At 36.0% G+C, this 23,899-nt stretch overlaps 3 protein-coding genes across 3 annotated transcripts; 1 reads left to right on the top strand and 2 right to left on the bottom strand.

Annotated features, from left to right (window-relative positions):
- Window positions 1-421: 421 nt before the first annotated feature.
- Window positions 422-11,219, bottom strand: LOC123868409 (puromycin-sensitive aminopeptidase). The gene is made up of 12 exons (XM_045910924.1): window positions 10,454-11,219; window positions 9,412-10,373; window positions 8,376-8,565; window positions 8,187-8,300; window positions 6,714-6,848; window positions 5,823-5,915; window positions 5,117-5,266; window positions 4,077-4,354; window positions 3,443-3,662; window positions 2,774-2,896; window positions 2,003-2,223; window positions 422-1,206 (listed from the first exon to the last, which is right to left on the bottom strand). The coding sequence occupies exons 1-11, from the start codon at window positions 10,847-10,849 to the stop codon at window positions 2,011-2,013; spliced, it is 2,874 nt and encodes a 957-aa protein (XP_045766880.1). The 5' UTR covers window positions 10,850-11,219; the 3' UTR covers window positions 422-1,206; window positions 2,003-2,010.
- A 691-nt stretch (window positions 11,220-11,910) lies between these two features.
- On the top strand, window positions 11,911-17,618 carry LOC123868423 (protein disulfide-isomerase TMX3). The gene is made up of 8 exons (XM_045910958.1): window positions 11,911-12,111; window positions 13,189-13,438; window positions 13,844-14,027; window positions 14,404-14,548; window positions 15,073-15,295; window positions 15,805-16,021; window positions 16,770-16,965; window positions 17,282-17,618. The coding sequence occupies exons 1-8, from the start codon at window positions 12,072-12,074 to the stop codon at window positions 17,302-17,304; spliced, it is 1,278 nt and encodes a 425-aa protein (XP_045766914.1). The 5' UTR covers window positions 11,911-12,071; the 3' UTR covers window positions 17,305-17,618.
- Window positions 17,619-20,758: 3,140 nt separating this feature from the next.
- Window positions 20,759-23,330, bottom strand: LOC123868417 (probable ATP-dependent RNA helicase DDX20). Its single transcript, XM_045910942.1, has 3 exons — window positions 23,062-23,330; window positions 22,719-22,889; window positions 20,759-22,647 (listed from the first exon to the last, which is right to left on the bottom strand). The coding sequence occupies exons 1-3, from the start codon at window positions 23,240-23,242 to the stop codon at window positions 20,918-20,920; spliced, it is 2,082 nt and encodes a 693-aa protein (XP_045766898.1). The 5' UTR covers window positions 23,243-23,330; the 3' UTR covers window positions 20,759-20,917.
- Window positions 23,331-23,899: the final 569 nt, after the last annotated feature.

Genomic DNA, 23,899 nt, shown 5'->3' with positions numbered 1-23,899 from the left:
TTAGTTGGGCGTTCCTGCTTCCACATTTCGTTATCGTATAGGTATCAGCTCTGGATTTCGATTTTCGAAGTGGAGGGGAGAGCCTTAGAAAACAGTTCCTAGTTGTGTGATTTCCTGTGATGATTTCGACAAGAAGTTTGTGACGATGACCTCTTTTCAAGTATCAAAACATTGAAAATCCTGGCAACCCTAAGCGCGGCGACTTCAAAACAATAATTCCTTCCAAATCTTTTTAAAAATAATTTTAACATCTGTACATTTTAGGAATCGGTTTGAGTTGAAACAGGTTAGATCTAAGGATATTATATCAAATAGACACACTGCTTGTGTTAAACCCACAGAGTACTTGTTAGAACGGATGTTGGCCTGGCGCACTGCAAAGCACCTTGATGTTGTAACAGGATAAAAAAATGAAAAATCATTTACAGGTACTTTTGTACGATTTATTGAAATAACACAGTCTTACAAATAAATCCATGACAACAAATGAGTCACTAAACGATGGTAACTTCAAATTATTATTCATACATCACAATTTTAAACTTTCTATTATTATGTGACACTATTACACAAAAGATACATCAAGAAACAGTAAAGATATATTTATAATACATAGTTTTATAGCATTATAATGTTAGGTCCTACATGTATAATATAATATTATAGTTCTGAGAAACAAAACTTTGAAATGCACTGAGCACCAATGAGACTAAAAATATATCTTAATATAAATTAATATATTTTTACACATTTACACAACAGGCCTATTTGGTATGGCTTTTTTTATAAGTCCAATTGAAAAGGAAACAAGTCTTCTAGTTTGGTAATTTGCGAAACATTTTCTTTTCAATATACATCACATTTTAAACAGCAAAAATAAAATAACCATCAACAATTATTCATCATAAGTCATAAACATGATATTTCACAACTACACCAAGGAAATATATTATGTTATTATTTTACGTACCATTTTTATAAAATGCTATTAATATATTTTATCCCTACAGTGGGATCAGAGATGTCCTGAGAAGATAATTACTTATAGTATTAAAATGATTTTATAATAAGAAATAACACATAATACTTGTAGTCATTTACAAAGTAGGTATGTGTAAAGAAAATAAATAAAGTCAGCTTTCCATACATCATAAAAGATTGAAATAAAGCGGTCTTCGTTGAATTTCAGTCTTTCGTTATTTGGTCCTGCAATAAAAGAAAAATATATTGAATTAATGTTTTCCATCAACAGCAACATTTAAGTTGACCACATACTGAGCCAAAAATGAAGTTACCTAAAGGTCCTGAGCATAGAAATGTCTAGTGTTTTTCTATTTGTGCTTACTATTACACGATACATCCTTGATCTTTCAGTGCTCATGCTGCTTTGCGCAGGTCATGGACTTAAGGAATAAATACACAAGCCCATTTTTGTACAATGCGCCTTATATTCAGATTGGACTACTACTATACCCTATCTGTTAAAATCTTAGGCTTTCTTCACTATGTTGTTTAATTGCCTTTATAGAATTTTTATTTCACTGGTTTGCTAACAAATACACAAAATTAAACCAAGAATTTTATTGCGCAGAGAGAAAATATGGAGTATACAGCCTGGCAAACTGGCACGCATTTACCTAAACATCCAAGTACAGGGTTACCAGTACCTGCCAGAACACATATCCAAGCGCAAGTATCCAAGTGATGCATCGAGATTCTTGCCGTTTACATGTAGCGCCGAATTTGTTTCGATGTAAAATTGATAGTTAAAAGATATACAGTTGAAAGTTAATAGTTGTTGATAATAATAATTTAAAAAGTTCCCCTAGTGTCATTGGTTGAAATTAATAGAGCGCACTTTGACTTTGCTTAGACTTAAGTTTCAATTAAGTTATGCCAGCGGTATAGCGCTGTCTCGTTTTAACTGTGTCTTAAGTCTGAGCAAAGTCAAAGTGCGCTCTATAGATCTCAGCGATAGTGTGGTGCGTGAAGATGAACTCACCGGCGGCATCAGTGGTAGGCTTGCAGGTACGTGGTGGTGGAGGCGAGGTCGCGGCGCAGCCAGGCCGCGTTGAGGCGCACGGTCTCCAGCGCCTGCTGCACGGAGCGCTCGGTGCCCGGCGAATGGTGCGTACGGAAGAACTCCTCGATCTCCTGCGCGCACGCTTCCGACGCGAAGTTCTCTGTCGTCGATTTCACGAGGCGAGCGAGCAGGAATCCACCCTTTAATTTGAAAAACAAATATGAATATAAGTAGCACTCAGTGACCTATAAGCTGTGAAAATCTAGACCCATTGAAAAATACCAAGGAAATAATTCATGTGTAGCCACATACGATAGGTGGTTTCTTGAGAAGATATTTATACAAGAAAAGGATTAATTTTTAACAGACTCTCAAAAAGGAGAAGGTTTTGAATTGCATCACTTGCCAGCAGGTCTGATTGCAGCCAAGCGAGTCTATTTTTTGCGAAAAAAGAAGTTCATGAGATGGTCCTGTAAAAATTTCAGGATCCAAATCTTTCATTCTGATGCTGCAAGGCTATCGCCTGCTAAAATTATGAAGATTGAGGAACTGTTGATGATGAACTGATTGACTTCAATCATTGAAGTTCAGATCCTAAGTCCTCAATCCATATACTACACATAACTGCACTAAGCTATTAGGGACTGAGAATATCCTTATTGCGAAGCAATTTAATTATGTTCTTATACACTAAAAAGCTTAAAATAAAAATTCTTCATTATTTCATCATTCATGCAAGTTTTATCATACCTGATAGCGGTCCATGAACTCCTGCCAGTGATCTTTGAAGAACTCCCACGCGAGGTCGCGGCCGTTTCTGCTCACTGCCACTGAGACGATGACAAACACCGTGTCTTGCGATCGAACCTCATCCTACAAGCAATAACATGTGATTGAACAGTGAACTATTTCATCTTACTTGACTTCTATTGTTCTTTAAACAATAAAAGAGAATATATTTATTTTGCGCTATTGAGGTTACTAGCCTAGTGATTTAAAAACGTGACAAAGGAAGACATTCAACTTGATTTTGGGCGAAATGATGGCGAAGCGCATACTAATATTAAAAATACAAAAGTGTGTCTGTCTGCTTTTCACGGCCCATTCTATCAACCGATCTTGACGTGGTACGTTTTGATGTAGTACAGATGTAGCAGCACACTAATATTATAACGGCGAAAGTTTGCGTGTATGTTATGTGTGTATGTTACTCCTTCACGCAAAAACTACTGGACGGATTTGGCTGAAATTTGGAATGGAGATAGATTATGGCCAGGATTAGCACATAGGCTACCTTTTATCCTGGAAACTCAATGAGTTACCACGGCATTCTCAAGAAATCTATATCCACGCGAACGAAGTCGTGGGCATCAGCTAGTGGGATATAGCAGATCTACAGAACAGGAGGCGAGGACTCACCGAGATGGCGAAGTCGAGCACTTGCTTGAGCAGCGCGGGGTCGCGTACGGCGCCGAGCGCGCGGCTGATGCGGTCCTTCTCCTCGTGCAGGTCGGCGGCGCGGTACAGCTGCAGGAAGCGCTGGAAGGCCTCGGCGTCGGCCTCGGCCAGCACGGCGCGGTAGCACGCCGAGCGCAGGTCCGCCGGTAGCGTGCACACGCCCGAGATGTGCTTCTCGAAACTAAACAACACAGATTTACGGTATTGCCCATTTTTAGGATTCCGTAGTAAAACAAGGAAACCTTATAATTCTGACCAGTCTGTCTGGCTTTCTATGTGTTACAGCAGGTTTAAAATTAAACTATTAAAGTTGGAAAGTTGATAATTATCATAGAATGTTGTTTTTTACCACATTTTTGAAAAAAAAAATTAGGGGTCCTCCTAAACGCTGATTGTAGGAACGATGGTATGGAACGGAGCCCTTCGTGTGCACGTCGCACTTGACTCACACTTGATGGGAGTTTTTAACGATCCGCTCTGTAGCACTATAGGTTAAAACTAAACGAATCGGATTGACTTTTTAGGAAATCAGTATTTCGGTAAACTGGTACTTACAAAGATTTAAATAAAATAAAATTATGGTCAGAATACATACCGACTCTTGGCTTCTTTGAGAGTTTCTGGATCTTCGAAACTGATCATTTTGTTCAGGACTAAGCTCCTGAGTAGCGTGTCGAGGTGACTTTCCTTTTCTTCTGCATCCCATCCCAATCTTTTGGTAATGTTGGCGAACAGTTTTCGCCCGTAATTTTTAAGTGGTTTGTCGAGAGCAGTGTGAGAGAAAAGAGCGCTCAATTTGGACAGGCAGTTGGATATGGATGACCAAACTGTGAAGTTCGTTTCGTTGCTAAATGCTTCCATTAGTTTAAGTGACTGTGAACAAAAAAACAGTACAAGTGTAATTTAAAAATTTATAACGCCCCAGACGAGTGAAGGTTACAGTAACTAGAAAAAAGCTGATAACTTTCAAACGGCTGAATCGATTTTCTTGGATTATAGCTAAGAACAGTCTTGATCAAGCCACCTTTCAAACAAAAAAAACTAAATCAAAATTGGTTCATCAGTTTAGGAGCTACGATGCCACAGACAGATACACACGTCAAACTTATAATACCCCTCTTTTTGGGTTGGGGGTTAGTAAATATTCCAACCAGTCACAACAGGTCGACCATAACACACTGTACCATAATATTACACTGTAGTTGGGATTGAGTCCATAAGATAAGTATAATTGTATGAGTAGGGATCTCCCTGCACCGGAGAAAACAGATTACAATCTTCAAACGGTTGAACATATTTTCATAAAAAATAACCAAGAACCATCTCAATTAAACAGACTTATGGATAAAAAACCACATTCAAATCAACTCATCCATTTGAGCGCTACGATTCTAGGAACAGACACACGTTAAACTTATAATACCCTCCTATTTGCGTCGGGGGTAAAAAAATATGTGCTAATATGTAGTGTAGGTACGTGAAGTTGTAAGAGTCGTGTGCCAGTCTGTCAATCAAGACCTTTTTTTCTCAGGACCTAGTGGAGAGAAAAAGGTATCATGACTTTTAATATCAAATACAGATCTAGGGCAGACCATTTAATGTGAGTGTGTGCGTGCGGTATGTGTGTGTCCTTACATCAGCGGTGTGCGTGTGTCCAGCCTGCACGAGCGCGAAGCAGTCGTCCAGCAGCCCGAGGCGGTCGAGCGGCGGCAGCGAGCCGTCGCGCACGGCACGCACCAGTTGCTCCAACATGGCCGCTGGGTACCTCGTGCGGTAGTACCCCACCTGTGTACGACAAGTATTCCATTTTTTAAAAAGAACAGAATTTTTTTTTTAGAAATAAAGACAATTGGTCCTCAAATCTGTTCATAGTCCACGGACTGATTGCAGATGGAAGAGATATGAAGAGAAGAAAAAAAAAATAAAGACGATTTATATTTTCGCCCTTAAGATTTATATTTTAACTAGCGACGCCCCTTCCCCAGAATTTTCGCCGGGATCGCTAATTTTTTGAAAATAGAGAATATAACCTATGTCACTCAGGAATAATGTAGCTTTCTACTGCTGAATGAATTCTCAAATTCGGTTCAGTAGTTCCAGAGATCACCCCCTACAAACAAACTTACAAACTTTACCTTTTTATAATAATATAATATTAGTGTAGATAGTGTAGATAACAGGATTTTAAAATACTAAATCCACATGGAATGTTGTGAGCATCAGCTAGTCAGCAATGAACCTTTACAGACAGACATCTTTTTGATCCTAAATAAATAGGGTAGTTTTTGGAACAGGAATTTAAATTAACAAAATGTAAAACTTATGTTATAGCAATACTTACAGTGCCCGGGTTAAGCTTAACCCATGAATCTTCTGCAACATTTTCCAACACTACTTCCTGCGATCGCTTTTCCAATACTGTAGACAGCGCCACCTAAAAATACATATAGAAGTATGCTCAATAATGAGTACTTGAGTTTCTTTATTCCACTGTAACAGTTTCTTTATTCCACTTTCTAACATCTAAATGCCTGAACAGATTAAAATGTATTAGGATCCTTATTACATTATCTCGAGTGAAACTGGCTATAATTTTTTTGAAAAAAAAAAAAAAAAAAATGGAGACTGTATTGTCTGTAGTGACTGTATTGAGGCCGACGCCTTTACCACTATCTATCACCGCTTCTACTACGAGCACTCGCGCTGCTGCCGAGGCATAGACGTTACCAAAAGCGCGTCACTACATACGGTCATCCACAACATTATAGAGCCACTTCCCACCACTCCTTCCATTCCATCAGCCTGTATGCGTCCACTGCTGGACATAGGCGTTTCCAAGAGCGCGCCACCAAACATGGTCCTCCGCCTTCCTCATCCACCCGCTCCCCGCCACCTTCTTTAGGTCATCGGTCCAGCGGGCTCACCGCTCATTAGTAGTGTTATATAAAAAATACTTGAAATTATATTTTGCTTGTTATTTATTTACCTTGGCTTTACTGTTCAATGTGATTGCAATAGATTAGATTGATCCATTATTTTATTCATTGTTATAGCCACTGAAGTTTGATATGACTTATCATTTTTATCAATAACAAAATCAAAATAGGAAATGAAGTAGTAAACTAGGTCAATGTTACGAAAATGAATGATAAAGATCGCAGATATAATGAAGGACGATTCAGACAGTTGTTTTAAATCATAAGAAAATAATTTAAAAAAAAAAACATATTACCTTTGAGGGTTGCTCTTGTGTAGATATAGTAATAGGGACCATCCACAATCTATCGTCGCCTTGGCTGCCATCAGCACAGAATTTTTGCTGAGTCAATTTTAGTACACGATCTGTACCCTTTTGCTCAGAGCTGACCTAAAAAAAAAACATTTTTCATAACACTAGATACATACTAATTACTAATATACAAGCGAAAGTGTGTCTTGTCTGTCTGCTAGATTTTCACGGTCCATCTGTTGAACCGATTTTGACCAGTACAGAGATACTTCTCTCTCTCTCGTCATCTTAAAAATTTAAGGATTTCTAAAGATTCTTTAAAAATCTAAATCAACGCGGCAGATGTCGCGGGCATTATTTAGTAGTATATTGTAATAATGGGAAAAATGTTTCACATGTAGTTCCTATTGAAATAATATTGTAAATGCTGAGCATAGACTTTGTTATTCAATTTCCAACTCTTCAATCTTGATGCTGCAAGGTACTGAACTCCTAAGTCGTGTGGATTTGGAAAGTTTTGCTGGTCAATTGATATATTTAAGATACCAAGCAGTGACTATTTACACTAAAAAAGTTATTTTTTTTAAACTGACTTCCAAAACTACTACTTATATAATATAATATAAATAGCCTTTATTTACTCCTTATCTTATCGTAATCCTAATTATTTACATATTATTTAAAAAAAAAAAAACTACTACTTAGTAAAAGAATATTTTTTGTCTTACACATTTATGTATGTATGAAGTTAGATGAGCACTAGAAAACAAAGCATGAAGCTACAACATAAATAAATAGGCACAAATGTAGAAACAAATATTATTTTTTATCTTTTTAGTAAGTAGTTTTGAGAGTCGGTTTTTAACAATTTTTAATGGTCCTGTATTTATCAATGTTACTACAAATGTATTTCTTTCTTTATCTAAATAAATTATGTTTAGTCATATTTTATCACATTTATAAACCTATAATTATTAACTACACAGCTGCTTTGATAACATTGAGAGATTACCATGACACATTATCATAATATAACAATGAAATAATTACAATGTGTGCTACTGATAACAAGTACTTAAAAATAATACCAACTAGGTAGATCACATTATTTCGTGTTGCTGGCCTGATATCATGACAATTAAGGTGAATGCACATTTGTTTGTGCCATGTTATTTTTTATGTATTAAATAAAGTTAAAGGACTGCACCATATGCAGCACATTAGAAATATGGAATAACTAAGTAGTATAATTCTGAGGAAGTTCTCCTTATATTATGTGGTGTCATCAGATTAGATGATGCAAATAGCAAAAAGAAAGATAGAGAAATTAATAAATGTACCATAAATGTACAATTTATAAGGCAGTAAATTATGTTACATGTTTTGAGAAATGTATAGTGTCCTTTAATAGACCATAATATTATCTTAAAAAGACTTTACAAAGCAAGTATTATTTTATATTGCTTTGACCATTACCTCGACCATTGGGAATCCCATTTGTTTAGTCCATGTTGACATCACAGCTCCAACTGGTTTATTTGAAGCTTCTTCTAAAGCAGCCCATAAATCCTCAGTAAAGGTGTTTTTATACTAAAACAGAATATAATAAGAATTGCTAATAAATAGGTTACAACTGCTAATTTTGTAGAATCTTATAGCAAATACCTGATGTCTTGTTAAGTAAATGTGCATGCCTTTACGGAAATCATCATCACCAATGTATCTATGCAACATGCGTATGACGGATGCACCTTTATTGTATGAGATGTCATCAAAAATTTCATCAATCTCAGATGGGTGTCCCACTGGTACCTCAATGGGATGTGAATTTTTTAAGCAATCTAACTCTAATGCTCTGTAAATAATACAAACAAACATGTTATTCCATTCTGTCATTTTGTGGCCTCATTAGCCATCAAAACTAGAAATATTATGTAATAACTAAAATAATTCTGGATTTTAGACGTACAAGTTATAAGTAGTATGTATACTTGACACAAAACAAGTAGTCTGATCTGAACATAAGAATTTCTGCTAAGCTTGTGTATTTAATCCTTTAGTCTATGACCTGCACAAACTACCATGTTGCAACTTGAGATTGGACTACTTGTTTTATGTGCATCGACAAAAACATTGTATAAAGGTTTGTCAAAATTCTTTGAACTCCTTGCGAAAAAACAAACAATGTCAGTAATAACAATTTTGGAGCTATTTAAATAAAATTTATGTACATAAATGAACTGAAACACTGGCAATGTTCTGACAAAGTAGTGACCTGTAGGCAGCAACTGATTATTTTGGCTGCATTCCACTTTTGTCTCATGCATGATAATGCAAATTGATATGTGAACACATTGTTTAAAATAATTGAAGCTCTTGTTTATTATATACAGAGCTGTTGTTCAAAAGGAATTGTATGTGATAAGCTCTAAACACTTAATTTCTCAACTGTGCAAAGAGACATGGTTTGTCTGTATAATTTAAAATATATTATTTATCTATTGCTGTTCAAGACTATAGTTCAATTTTGTTTTAATTTTTAGTATTTTTGCATATAGTTCTTTTACTTATGCTCTTTATTTTTATAAAATCAAAATGCCAAAAATCTATTATTATTATTAAAAATTAATATTCTAATTTTCTATATCTAAGATGTCAAATTTGTGACTTATTATTTAAAAAAAACAAGCTAAATTCTTACCTGATGTAAGTCTCAGTTACAAACTGTGTCCAAATATCATACTCAGGGAACAGATGGTTAACACACAGGAATTCAACAAAGGATGCATAACCCTCATTTAACCAGAGATGAGTCCACCATTCCATAGTGACCAGATTGCCAAACCACTGGTGTGCAAGCTCATGCCCCACCACCAGTGCAATCCACTGTCGTCTCACAGCTGACGTGTGCTCCTCATCTACTAAGAGACAGGTTTCTCTGTATGTCACAAGTCCCCAGTTCTCCATAGCACCAGCAGAAAAATCTGCTATAGCTATCAAGTCAATTTTTGGTAATGGATAAGCTATGTCAAAGTATTCCTTATAGTACGGCAGTACTTTTGCTGCAACTTCCAATGCAAATAATCCTTGTTTACTTTTCCCTACAGGTGTATAAACCCGTACAAGAACTCCATCGCGCGATGTCTTCTCAACATAATCATACTCTCCAACCACAACTGCTACAAGATAGGTGGACATAATGGGAGTTGTGTCAAACTGCAAGGTTTTCTTGTCACCCACAATGTTCTCCTGCTTCACGGGCATGTTAGACAGAGCGACTCGATCAGCTGGCACTACTAGCGTGATATCGAATGTAGCTTTGATAGCAGGTTCATCCCAGCAGGGAAAACATCGGCGAGCGTCGGTGGCCTCGAACTGAGTGACAGCAGCGTACCGCTCCTCTCCTCCAGGGGTTAAATACTTGCTGCGGTATAACCCCTTCATTTTATCATTGATTTCACCCGTAAATTCACAGTAGAGGGTCGCGTCGCCTTCAGGAAGTGCCTTCTCGAATGTTATGATCGCAGTTTCGTCAGTCGGCACCAATCGTACTTCCACCGGATTAAGTGTTGTAATTGAACCACCATCTTCATATTCCAGTAACACACTCGTTAGTTCCAAATCCAAACTATTGAGCACTATTTCTTTGGTAGAACTAGCGATCTGAAAATGTGTTCGACGTTTATAAACGTTACATGGAGACGAAATGTTTGCAATAACCTTATGACGAAATTTCCACTTACCGATACTTTCACCCTGGTGTTTCCAGTAAATGTAAACTTTTCAAGATTCGGAACCAATTGCAGTTCGTAATGTTTAGGCACAACATTTTTCGGAAGACGCTGGAACGGTTTGTTTTCTGGCATTGTCACTTTTTCTTTCAAGATCGTAAATGTGGGACGTAACACAGAAAAATACCGTAATGACCGACTGACAGAGTAAACTCGCGCTCCTACCGCGCCCGCACCGTTGAAGTTGATACGAATTCCCCTCGCGCGTCCGAACCCCCACTCCGAGTAACGGTATTCGCTACGTAATAACTTGTAATGGCGACTTAGATTACGATGACTAGTAATGTAATTTTGAAAACGAAATGCAAATGAATTAATATGCACAGCACGTAGCAGTTGCAGCGTCATGAGACGTGAATAATATCAGTAGGTAAATGACGTTTTATCACATAAAAAGTTATCAGTGAAAGTTAGAGGACATGAATAATTAATAGCGTTTCAACTTTCAACTTTTGTCAGTAGAAATTAGGAATCCGAAATCGATATTTTAAATCAGAGTTTTAAATAGCAGGTAGGTTCTAATTTGTAGGATTAGGATACTTTTTATGTTTTAGGTTATCCCCGTTATACTCGTAATTCGTAAACAAACTACAAAAGGACTTTTTGTTTAAGGGGGCCCTTTACGGTATACGGTACGATTCATCGCTTCGATCAATCAAGAAGATCGTGACGATACATCGCATCAAAAATGCTGTTCATACACGAAACAAATTGATGTTATAAGAAGTTGCAAGTTGTTGTTGTTGACTTCGATTAAATAAATCGTTAGATGGTCGTTAGCGATTTTGACATACACCATCGATTCATCGTCTCGATCAGTCGGAAACACAGATCAATCAATCAATCAATCAGCCTGTTTGCGTCTACATCTGGAGTCTGGACTGGGCCTTTTCAAGAGCGCTCCACCACACACGAGCCTCCGGCTTCCTCATCCACCCACTTCCCGCTACCCATAGAGTAGGATTATCCGCTACCATCCGATCTGAAACATCGCAAAGAGTATGTAATCACTATGTTAACACCGATCCTAAAGACAAATCGTAGTCCGTGTTTATAAAGTACTTTTTACATAGAACCATGAATCTACCAATGTCGGAGTGTTATTGATCTGTGGTTAGTTAGTTTTTACCACAGGTACCTATTTACCGTCATGGACCATGGACTCCGTGAAAAAGGAACTTTGTGTGAAAGTAAAATTAGTCGTATTCAGTCTGACAAGGATCTCTTGGCGCGTGGCTTGTAAGAGGATTGTAGCTACTCTTTGACTAACATTGTGTCCAAGGTTCAAAAAAGCTAGAACCTAAAGCCGTAAAACTGGTTAAAAAACCAAACTGTGGTGGTCATAATCACAGTCATAATTGGTCCATTTGGCACGTCAAATATGCGTCAAATTACAAACTCTTTGGTCATTGGTGTCTATACTCTATACACAAAAATCTGTGAAAAAATTGAAAACATTGAGTGGAGAAAATGTGCTAAAAAACTGAATTTTTATTATAATGTACTTCTAAAAATATAATAAATGAGTTTACTGCATTAACCATTTTTAGCTGCCTTTAACGAAATAAAAATGAAGGGGATCTTAGAACCAATTTTTATGTTTTTAATAGGTACGTAATAGATCTATGAATTGCTGAGATATTATTTCTAATGTAGGTAACAAGTTTTATTATGAAACTTCACTTACAAATCAATGGCATAGGCATTTTGCAATTTTATTCAGTAATAAATGATCATTCGATGACTGCCGATTTTAGGGGAGATTTATGGTTTTTCAGGTTCGGTATGTCTAAATGAAACAACGAAACCATTATAGGATCACTCGGTCTGCCTGTCCGTCCGTCTATCACAGCCAATTTGCTCCGAACCTACTGTGCCGATTAAGTTTACGAGAATGTAATGTATTCTGTGATCCAAACATAGACTTGTAAGGTAAATAAATAAATTTTGATTATGTGCACATTTGGGGGTCAATTTGCAAAAAAATGTTTTGCAAACTGTACCGTGCGACATCAAATGAAAGGGCTTGGTGTGAGGGCTTTAAAATAGACCGTAGTTTGAAAGTTGTTTAGGAAAATAGATGAAAATTGGTCATTCACACCCCCTTGTCTATGATACTACCAAGCCTAAAATCCATACTTAATATTATTATAAATGCGAGTGTGTCTGTCTGCTAACTTTTCAGGGCCACCAGTTTAACCGATTTTGATGAAATTTGGTACAGAGTTAGCTTACATCCCGGGGACATACATAGGCTACTTTTTATCCCAGAAAATTAAAGAACTTCCACCGGATTGTTATAGGCCATATGTTTAACCGATTTTGGTACAAAGGTAGCTTGCATCCCGGAAATTGTCATAGGCAACTTTTCATCCTGGAAAAGCTAAGAGTTCCCACAGGATTTTTATAAAACCTAAATCTAGGCGACAAAGTCGCAGGGATTATCTAGTTTTGAATAAATATAGAAAATTGTTCTTTTCTTATAGATGAAAATAAGGTATGATATAGATGAATACAGGAAAACCTACAAAAAAATAGACTGATCATAAAACATCAGTAAATCTCTCAATATTGTGTGTTGTGCAAACTTACTTAATTATTGTACCTTCGTTGGGACCCTCTCCATTTTAGTTCAACTTGCACTTGTCCACTTTTTTAATAATATATTTTTAAATTGTTTATTTTAGGTCTAAATGCAGTATCATCATCTAGAGTGTTAGAGTTAAGTGACAAATTTATCGACATTAGCAGTGAAGGAGTTTGGTTTGTAAAGTTTTATGCACCATGGTGTGCACACTGTCGCAGAATCGAGCCTATCTGGGCGCATGTAGCCCAGGCTTTATACAACACTCCCATAAAGGTAGCCAAAGTAGACTGTACACGGTTCACAGCTGTAGCCACTCACTTTAAAGTGAGAGCTTATCCTACGATTATGTTGTAAGTACCATTGCATTTTGTTTCTCTAAAACTAACAAACTAAGATATCAAGATACCACTCACACTGCTGGGTCTAGAAACTTGAATTGTTGCATGTAGATTTTCACTATGAGGAAGATCACCATTAAGAAAGGGTTTATATGAATTACACCAGAGCAAAGGTCTGGCTCAGCTAGTTTAAATAAAATTCTTTACTATAAAAATTGTTGTGAACTGTGAACCTTAATATTCTTTTACATTGGTTGAAGTTTTAGAGAAATTTCCAGCTATGATAATTATTGTTAAAATCTAGGTATAACTTCCTATTAAAATTGATAATAATTATAATAAAACTTATATAAACCCTTTATTATACATTTCTCTACATGCATCCTTGAGAGTTTATAAATGAAAATAATTTTACAGTATAAAAGGAGCATTCTGGCATGAGTACTCTGGAGAGAGACTCAAAGAAGACATGGTGAACTATGCAATGAGGATGGCTCAGCCAGCAGTACAGAGAGTATCACATGCTGACAGTTTGGGCTACCTTAAAGAGACTCACAATATATTCTTTGGTTATGTTGGAAAACAACATGGACCATTATGGGTGAGAATTATGAAAATACTAGCATCTCCAGAATGCAAGCTACATTTATTATTTGTATATAAGTATATGAGGCCTGCAACTTTCTCTGTGTAGATTTAGGTTAAAAACACTGTGGAAACTAATTTTAACTGAACCGATTTTAATAATTCTTTCACTATTAGAAAGCTAAAGAATATAATATATTTAGAAGTAAGATAGGGTAAGTATATATTATATTGTACATGCAAGCATTATACCTGAGTGAAGCAGATTTGATCAGCTAGAATATATTAAAAAAAGTAAATGGTACAAAAACAAATGTTGCTTGAAAATCTGGTTTTTAAAAGCAGTTTTATAAATAACACAGCTATTAACTACATAATAATTATTCTTTCAGGAAATGTTTTCAAACCATGCAGAGAAATATCAGGCTCATAGCTGGTTCTATGCTTTGTCACATGATATTGCTAGTAATGACTTGAAGCCTCCAAATGACTCTTCTGTGTTTGTGTATAAAGAAGAAGAAATTTTTTATTTTCAAAGTGAGTAACATTCATAATTTATTAGATTTTTGAAGCAGTTATTTAGTAATGTTATCTGAATTCTGCCTTGGTTTCAAATGGACATTAATTCTATAACAGATAAAGGGTTTAGTAAAAAGAAAATCGTTAGGGTCCGTACTCAAAGGGTGCCAACGAGACCCTATTACTAAGACTCTGCTGTCCGTCCGTCTGTCTGTCTGTTAGCGGGCTGTATCTCGTGAACCGTCATAGGTAGAGAGTTGAAATTTTCACAGAATGTGTATTTTTATTGCCGCTATGACAACAAATAATAAAAATTTCAAAACAGCTACCATGAAAATTAAGAAAAAAAAAGTGTTATTCCTTGAACTATGGTACAGAACCGTTCATGCGAGAGTCTGACTCGCACTTGACCGGTTTTTTTCTTTGTGAATTAACATTTTCAGAAATCTGAATAAGTATTTTTTGTTGCTAAAGAAGATAGTTGTTTTCAAATTATCCTATGTAATATCTTTGTTAATGCTACAATATTTTTTATATAATAGCAAATCTGGAACTGTTGGAAGATAAGGATGCCTTAAATACTTCTCTGAATAAATGGGTTAACTCTGAGAGATTTGGATTTTTCCCGAAAATTACAAGATCTAACATAAATGACTTAATAGCCACTGAAAAGTACATAGTAATAGCTGTTGTGTCAGAAAATAAACTCAATGAAATAACACAGACTGAACGTGACTTCAAGGACATGATTGAAAGCATTATAAGGTATGGCTTCTTTAATCAATGGCAACTGATTCAATGGAGACGGTTTATTGAAAAAAGTCTCTGACCTACAAAAAATTCTAAAAAAAGATTTATGAATTGTATTTGGCTTTACAAGATGCTGTACATATTCATTGAAACCATATAAACACCCATAATAAGAATTTTCTGGATTTTGGTACATTTTTTTGTCATTGAATACACCTAGTAAAGCCAAAAACTGTTCTTTTAGAATATGTTCTATATTATAATATGTATATTATTGATACATCTTAGGCCGTGCTAACTTCGCATGCGTTTCCCCATGAAATTCGGTCGTACACGTAACACATACGAAGCACGCAAAGTGAGCGCAGCCTAAATACTGAACTGAAACACCCAATCTATTGTTAGAAATATTATGGAATAATTCAAATTCAATATTTCATTAATTTTTTGCTTTCAGTATTTAGATAAAAATATGTCGTCAAAACATAATGGTGACAGAGTTAATTCTCCCTTACTTTTTGCAGAAGTAAAAAGCAGGAATTGCACCATCACTTTCAGTTTGGATGGATAGGTAATCCTGAACTGGCCAACTCGATAGTCATGTCGGAGTTGACTGTGCCGCACCTGATCGTTCTCAACTCCACCACCAGCCATCACCACATGCCGGATGACGACCCCGTGCTTATGACGCCTGAAGCTGTGTCATTGTTCCTTGATCAGATACACAAACAAATGGCACCGGTAAGTGTATATTAACGAGTAAAAAAGCTGACTGAAATCCGGAAGGTCGGCGGTTCAAACCCCACCCGTTGCACTATTGTGGTACCTACTCCTAGCATAAGCTTTACGCTTAGTTGGAGGGGAAAAGGGGAATATTAGTCATGATAATACATGGCTAATATTATGGAAAAATATCGCGACCGGAAACCAAGTTCGGGAGTTAGAAAATATAAAATTTCTAAGGACTTCGTCTGTGGTGGCGTTTGCTGGCGCGCGTGTTGTGCCTTTTTGGAGTGTTTTTTTGTTAGAAGAGGCCGGTTTTTGTGCTCTGCTGGTGTTTACAGGCGGTGCAACTGACTGGGAAGCGCTCTAAAGGTGCGCCGCGTGTATGTCGGTGGGCGCCGGCACATAAGAAGTCCATACTTATATATATAGTTTCCCTAACTTGTAAATAACTACAAACTTGACATTGGCTAATCAGTATAAAGCTAGATGGGAGAGAAAAAAAAAGAATTTCTAAAAAAACTGGTCTAGTACGACTCGTACACAAATGGTCTCATACCATCATACAAGATATAACTGAATTATGTAGAACAAGTATACAAGTACAAGATATAACTGTATAAGACCTACCTGCATGCGAAACATGATTCAACAGGAAGTACCCTACAGGTTTTCTTGACAGACACGATGGACAGACGGACAGACAGAAGTGATCCTATGAGGGATCCTTTTGAGGTAGGGAACCCTAAAAACAAGTTTTTTTCAGGCATATGGTGGTAACAACTGGATAGTCCGCATGTACCGTGGGTTCTTCGAGGCGCGAATCACTCTCATGAACATGTGGCGTGGCAACCCGGTGCTCACTGCGCTCGTGTTTGGCCTGCCGCTTGGTTTCCTCTCACTTATATGCTATTCTATATGTTGCGCCGATATACTAGATGCGGACGAGGAAGAAATTACAGGTATTTGTGTACATCCATACTTTCACACTAATTACATCCATCCATACAGCATAATATTAGTATATTTTTAAACCCCGACCCAAAAAGAGGGATGTTATAAGTTCGACGTGTGTATCTGTCTGTGGCATCGTAGCTCCTAAACGAATGAACCGATTTTCCCTGGTTCCGGGAACTGGTTCATTGACCCATTAACGATGACACTACTGAATCACACCATTTTCCAATTTTATACTAGTTCCTGTCAAAATGCCATTTTAATTAAAAAAAATACTTTAGATTATTATCACTATAACGACTTCTTGTATTTACTTTTCAGAAACGCACGAGAAGAAGGATTAAAGAAAAGTCGCGAGTATTTTAAAATGATGTAGTTTTTCGCTAGATCCCGGATTAATTATAACAATTAGGTATATAATAACTATGTTTCCTGTTCAGTATTGAGTTCTCTAAATCCTCATACTCATGAACGCTTTTAGTAATGGTTGTTAAAAAACATTATTAACTGAACACCAAGCGTCACGTTAGAAAAGCGTCCATGTAAACAAGGGCTTATTGTTTTTATTTTCTGTTTATATTTATAACTAGAGGATGCCCGTGGCTTCGCCCGCCTGGATTTCGGTTTTTTAAATCCCGCAGGAACTCTTTGATTTTCCGAGATAAAAAGTAGCCTATGTCCTTCCCCGGGATGTAGCCTATGTCTGTACCAAATTTCATCAAAATCGGTTCAGCGGTTGGGCCGTGAAAACGTAGCAGACAGACAGACAGACAGACAGACAGAAAGACAGACACACTTTCGCATTTATAATATTAGTATGGATTATGTTTGGTACTTATGTAGGTAGTTTGATTTTAATATTGGTGGTTTATTACGATCTTATTAATAATACTTGATATAGATTTTGCTAGAACTAAGTTATTATTTTAATAGCCTAAGTAATTAATGTTACCTTCTGATTTTAAGTACAAAAATAAATATTTAAAATTAAGTAAAATAATGAACACAGGCTATCAATTTTTCATACATGAATATTATTGTAAGTAATGTGTCACGGTCGCGACGATTCCAGTTTTTATACAAACTATGAAGTTTATAACTTACCTATATGAAAATTTTATTTTGATAAAAGTAGGGTAACTTCGACTTGTGTGCGTAACCCTAACTGCGTTTCGGTCGAAAGTTAAGTTGTGCAGTACACACTACACACTATAGCAATATGCATTTTATTAAACCCCGACCCAAAAAGAGGGGTGTTATAAGTTTGAATTGTGTATCTGTCTGTGGCATCGTAGCTCCTAAACGAATGGACCGATTTCAATTTAGTTTCTTTTGTTTGAAAATTGAAAGGTGGCTTGATCGAGTGTTCTTAGCTATAATCGAAGAAAATCGGTTCAGCCGTTTTGAAAGTTATCAGCTCTTTTCTTGTTTTCTTGTAGAGGTTTTTGTGTAGGGGGTTTTTTAAATTTTAAGTTATGTATGTCTGGAATTGTAAACCCACTCGTGCGAAACTCGGAGTGGATTCACTAGTCCATAGTGAGTTGGTAAATAAATATGTAACTATTTGTGAATTAATTACATGAAGCATAATATGTATGGACATAACGCAATATTGACAAAATAAATAATGTTGTTTTAACTTTTAAGTAATCATTTTGTATTCGTATCTGTTTTACCCATAGACTTACAATTTTTCTAAGCGTATGGTTTTACCTAACGAAACATCGTACATAGTTAATTTGACTACCTACTTATATCAAGATGCATCTAGATTACAATAATTTTTATTATTATTCAAATTAAGAATAAAAATCAAAGATTAATAAGTAGATTATCCAAAACGCCAACGATGTTTAAGACTTGAGAGATACATTATTTCTGCTATGGAGGCTTAAAATATGTCGACGGTCCCTACGTACATAAAGACATGTCAAAAACCGAGGTTTACAGGAGAGCGTTATTTATGTTCAAACCGCTCTAGAAATAATTCTATGTACAATTATAATTATTATTTTTCTATAATGTTTTATTAGCTTTAGGAACTTTATAGTGGTATTTCTACATATTTTCTTTTTTTATATTTTCTTGGAAAAACTGATAGATGACTGTTTCTACGCTGATATTAAAATAAAAGCATGTCAGAGATGTCTATGATACCTTTTTATACGCAGGAAAGAAGAAAACAGTTAATAAATGTACAAACATGTAGGACATGACTTCATATACTTCGATAACAATAAAATCTTTGTTTTCTTTGTAATAATTATTTAGGAAATCATATTTTAAACAAGCATGTAACATTATAATTATTTGTGAAATAATTATATTTTCATGACTATATCATAGTATAAGCGGATATGTCTGATATGACCGCTTTTACACTGATATTCTACTGGTCTAGGTCTAGGTTAGAAAAACAATAAAAATATTGATTTATATCGGTTTTGTATTTCATTGAGCTAGTAAAGGGGACCCGTCTTATTGGGGAACTCCCGCCGTGAATGATGTTATGTCAGACAAGGCCGCGTCCGCACCGAGTGGCGCGCATTTTAAAACACCGTACAAAACGATACATATAGATATCCGCATCTACGACACTTATTCGTTGTAAATATAATACTTGTTCTCATATACGATTTGTAAATGACGTTAAATACGTAATATTAAAAAAATATATATATACAGGTATGTGCATAAGGAAAATCTAAAGCCAATTGTGCAATAAAAAAAAAATGCCATTTTCGACATGTCTTTATGTACGTAGGGACCGTCGATGTATGTAACTTTTGTATAGTACCTAATCTGATAATGTATAAAATTACTATAAGCATTTTTGTTTATATTTAGTTACTTTTGTATAGAATATTTTGTGTAATCTAGTCCCAATTAAATTATCTTATACTTAACTTTTTGCATTTATTATTTTTATCCTTTTTACTTACGCGGCCACACCTGCGCAATGCGGCATTCGATACGGGAGCGTCCACGACGCGAATCTACACATATACACTTACAAACGCAACTGCGGTAGTCGCGTGTATGATTCCATCGTAGTATAGAAGCAGGCGTTATTTTGCTGAAGTCCATAATATAGGTACAAGGAACCAAAAGCTTCATTTGCTATAATCCGCTAAACCAAACAAATCTGTACGGTGCAACATGCAGCATGCGATGCGCACCGCCGGCCCTCCCACTGATAAACACGCAGGAAAAGCCAGCGACCAAGCAAGCCATACACACCATCACCACGCAGCACCATACAAATTCCAAAAACCACTCTACGCCCGTGTCGCCCCGACACCGGAGCATCCTCAGATGTAGACTATTTGCAATTAGGCATTGTAAGGTCTACATCGCCTGTCGATTGAAGCAATGCATAGGTGTATTCGGTGGATCAATCAATAAGTGAATTACATCATTGAGATGACGTGATCAAATTAAAATCATCATCTCTGAATGTTATTGGTCCCTTGAACGAATATGATAATTATGTTACACACCGCTTCCAAGGGTTCCTTGTTTTACTATGGAAGCTGTAAATTCAAATCGTTGATACTCTCGTATAAGTAGGTAGTGCCAAGTTGTTTGCCGGGCACTGTTTATAAAAGGACCATATGGTTTGAATTTGAACCGCCGACCTTTCGGATTTTAGTTCGCTTCTTAACCGTTGAGCTATTGAGGCTTTACCTGGACGCTGCGGATACTGGCCGTGGTTGTGGCCCCTTTTGAAGTAAAAGTAACCATCCTACATAGCATTTTAGCGGATAGACCTAAATCATATTATTAAAAAAACGAAAGAATACTTTAATGTTTTATTCTTTAGTACTTTCAAAGCTAAATCAACAAATTAAAAAAAATATTTCAGCATTTTCTTCAAGTGTAGGTAAACACTAATAAAAATTATAAAATAACTAAATCAACATGTTTATAAAATCGTATTTATCACAGAAACAATCATTATAATTTACTGAGTTCATCGATATAAACTGCTAATTCTATCTGTCTAACTCTTATTTTTAGTTTTTTGTACCAATCACTGTAACAGCTCATAAATAGATTTTCTTCTGTAGGGTAGAAGTCACTACTTGTATCAGAACTACATGAAATTGAACTGTGTGGAGCAGATGATTTATTTAATTGTGTATTTCTTACTTTTGATTTAGTTCTACATTTGTAACTGGTTTTTTCCCTTCCATTCTTGCAATCTTCATTAGAACTACTAGATGGAATTTGTTTTCTATTGTGGCTGAATTCATGTTTTTTATTCAAACTGCTGATCGGAAGTAATCTATTGGCATTCGTCTTAACTGATTTCATGGTCTCAAAATTGTTTTCTACACTTTTTGAATTATTTTCTTCACTTATTGAATCTTGGATATTTATTTTAGAATAATTTTCTACTCTCTGCTCAGTTTGTTTTTTGTATTTACCACATATTGTTTCCCGACTTCCATTAAGATTATTAGCAAATTCAGTAAGGGAGTCATTTGTTTCATGCGCCAAGTCCTTTAATTTATTTTTTACACCAATAAGATATTGCTTTGTTGATAAGTTAGGCCATTTCATACATTTATACTGAAACCCATTAGTGTCTGGCAAATTGTTATTTTGAAATGAATTAAATAAATCAGAAAATGATTCAATATCACAGGTTTCATTTGCAGTGTTTTGAAATGAATTAAAAAGTTCATAAAAATTTTCAATATTTTCCTTATTAGGAGAGTTTTCTGCACCACAAATGATTTTCCAAAGTTCTGTGGAGCCTTGTTCATCAGTGTCTTTCAATGCTAAATAATTTTCAGCTTCTGATACTTGTGCATGTTCCCCATTACTTTTAACTTCAGGCCAAAGTGGAGTTAATTTAACTGACAAGTTTACTGCAGAAAGCAAATCCATAAACTTTTTCTGATCACTTCCCTCACTAAGTATAGTAATAGCCATGCCATAAGATCCAAACCTGCCAGCTCTTCCTATTCTATGTAAATATGTTTGCCATTCAAATGGAGGCTCAAAATTTATAACAAGATCTACATTTAATGCATCAATCCCACGCGCTGCCAAATCTGTTGATATCAATATCCTGCACTTATAATCTTGTAATGTTTTAAGGGCATCTAAACGATCCAGTTGATCTTGAGCACCATATAACTGCTCAGCGGGCCATTTTTCTCTAGTTAGCATTTTATATAATTCTCCTACCCTCGTCTGATAGTTACAGAAAATCAGACATTGCTTAAATTGCTTTGTCCTTATAATTTTTAGTAGTTCTTTAAACCTATTATTTGTTTGTATAACAGAGTTGCTGTTGTATTTGACATAAGTTACTTTTTGGACAACTCCCAGAAGAACACAGTCACTATTAGGACAGATGTGCTGTGCATCATGGACAAATTCATTGATGAATTCTTTACAACTCTCTGGAAATGTTGCACTACTCATAATCACTTGTTTTTCCAGGGGAAGAGCTTTATGTATGTACTTAATGTCTGGCAGAAAACTTTTTTCCATTAATTTATCAGCTTCATCAAGGACCAGTAGTCTTACAGCGCCAATATCTATATGCTGGCCTTTTATCAGATGTTTCAGTCTGCCTGGACTAGCGACTACAATGTGCACATTATTTTCTTTAAATTTTTCAATATCTTCTTGAACAGGTAAACCTCCCATAACCACTTCAACTCGTAAGCCTAAAATACAATCAGCATTAAGAAAAATCAAAATTAATTATTTATGTGCAAAATAATCAGTTTGAACATACCAGTATATTGATTACCAATCTGTCTCAATACATCACAAACTTGAGCTGCTATCTCTCGAGTAGGTGCTAAAATAACTGCCTGTAAACCTTTATCTAGGTCTAGTTTTTCCAGTATTATAATAGTGAAAACAGCAGTTTTTCCAGTTCCCGATTTGGCCTCCAATAGTAAATCTAGAACAATTACATACATATTTTTAATAACATGATCTATTAAAAACTGGGGAATGCAAGTGTGAACGGTAATATCGCCTGATTTCGATTAAGAAGCTGTTTTTAAGTCCAAGCCAAATAAATTCGCGCTTGAGAAAACCCTGTTTGGAACTGCTCGAAGCTTGTTGCTTACCGAATCCACACTTTCCTAGGGGAACACCATGTAATTGAATTGGTGAAGGCCTGATGAAGCCGGATTTTTTTAATCCTTCTAAAGTATTCGAAGAGAGAAGCATTGTATCAAATGTTACATCTTGTGATATCTCAATGTCATTTGTCTTCTTGCTTTCCTGTAAATCGTGAGCCAGAACCATTATTAAGAGTTGAATCACTGGATATTTATTTGAATTGAATAGTCGGAGCCCGGAAAAGCCGGAAGAAATGGTCAAAGAGCACGTCAAAGAGCAAGTATAATTTTTTTTTGTTATTTTTTTAGATTGTTGATGACACTTGACAGATAGTCGATTTATTCCAATGCAAGCGCTTCAAGCTTGTGGCAAACAAACAGCAAGCATCGGCAAATACCACAGATGGCTTAATCTGCTAACCGAAACGCTCCAAAGCGTTGGCAAGCAAACGCAAACGCGCCATCCACACGCTTGCTGTTTGCTGTTTGTTAGAAGCGTGGGGCGCTTCCCTAAGATTATTAAAATTTATTTACGTAAGTGCAACTTTAAATCAACTGCCAGACGCTTGCGACAAAAGAACATGCACTTCGACTGCCCGTTGCGCCAGATCCTTCTTTCCACCTACATGCAAACTGGAATAAACTCCTTTCTGCAGTGTTTCCATTAGATTACAACATGGGATTATTCAAGGGGTGGACCAACAAATTCTTGAAAGGCTGGCAATGTATTGGCGGTTCCTCTGGTACTGCAAATGTTCATGGTCGGTGGTAATCTGTAATCACTTAACATCAGGTGATCCGCCTGGTCATTTGTTCACTATTTTTATTTAAAAAAACATACAGC

This window comes from Maniola jurtina, chromosome 9 (genome assembly GCF_905333055.1).
Source record: "Maniola jurtina chromosome 9, ilManJurt1.1, whole genome shotgun sequence".
NCBI lineage: Eukaryota > Metazoa > Arthropoda > Insecta > Lepidoptera > Nymphalidae > Maniola > Maniola jurtina.
Note: the sequence above shows the minus strand (reverse complement) of the source record. Positions and strands in the feature narration are given on the sequence as shown.

Bases quoted from the DNA above. Each gene is read 5' to 3' on its own strand.
- LOC123868409 (XM_045910924.1), bottom strand. From the start codon at position 10,849: ATGACGCTGCAACTGCTACGTGCTGTGCATATTAATTCATTTGCATTT. The intron at 10,374-10,453 runs GTAAGTGGAAAT...ACACATTTTCAG, and splicing joins ACACCAGGGTGAAAGTATCG to ATCGCTAGTTCTACCAAAGA. The intron at 2,224-2,773 runs GTATGATAAAAC...TTCAAATTAAAG, and splicing joins AGTTCATGGACCGCTATCAG to GGTGGATTCCTGCTCGCTCG.
- LOC123868423 (XM_045910958.1), top strand. From the start codon at position 12,072: ATGAAGGGGATCTTAGAACCAATTTTTATGTTTTTAATAG. The intron at 13,439-13,843 runs GTAAGTACCATT...ATAATTTTACAG, and splicing joins GCTTATCCTACGATTATGTT to TATAAAAGGAGCATTCTGGC. The intron at 14,028-14,403 runs GTGAGAATTATG...TTATTCTTTCAG, and splicing joins AACAACATGGACCATTATGG to GAAATGTTTTCAAACCATGC.
- LOC123868417 (XM_045910942.1), bottom strand. From the start codon at position 23,242: ATGGTTCTGGCTCACGATTTACAGGAAAGCAAGAAGACAAATGACATT. The intron at 22,890-23,061 runs GTAAGCAACAAG...TAATTGTTCTAG, and splicing joins CCTAGGAAAGTGTGGATTCG to ATTTACTATTGGAGGCCAAA. The intron at 22,648-22,718 runs GTATGTTCAAAC...ATTGTATTTTAG, and splicing joins GATTGGTAATCAATATACTG to GCTTACGAGTTGAAGTGGTT.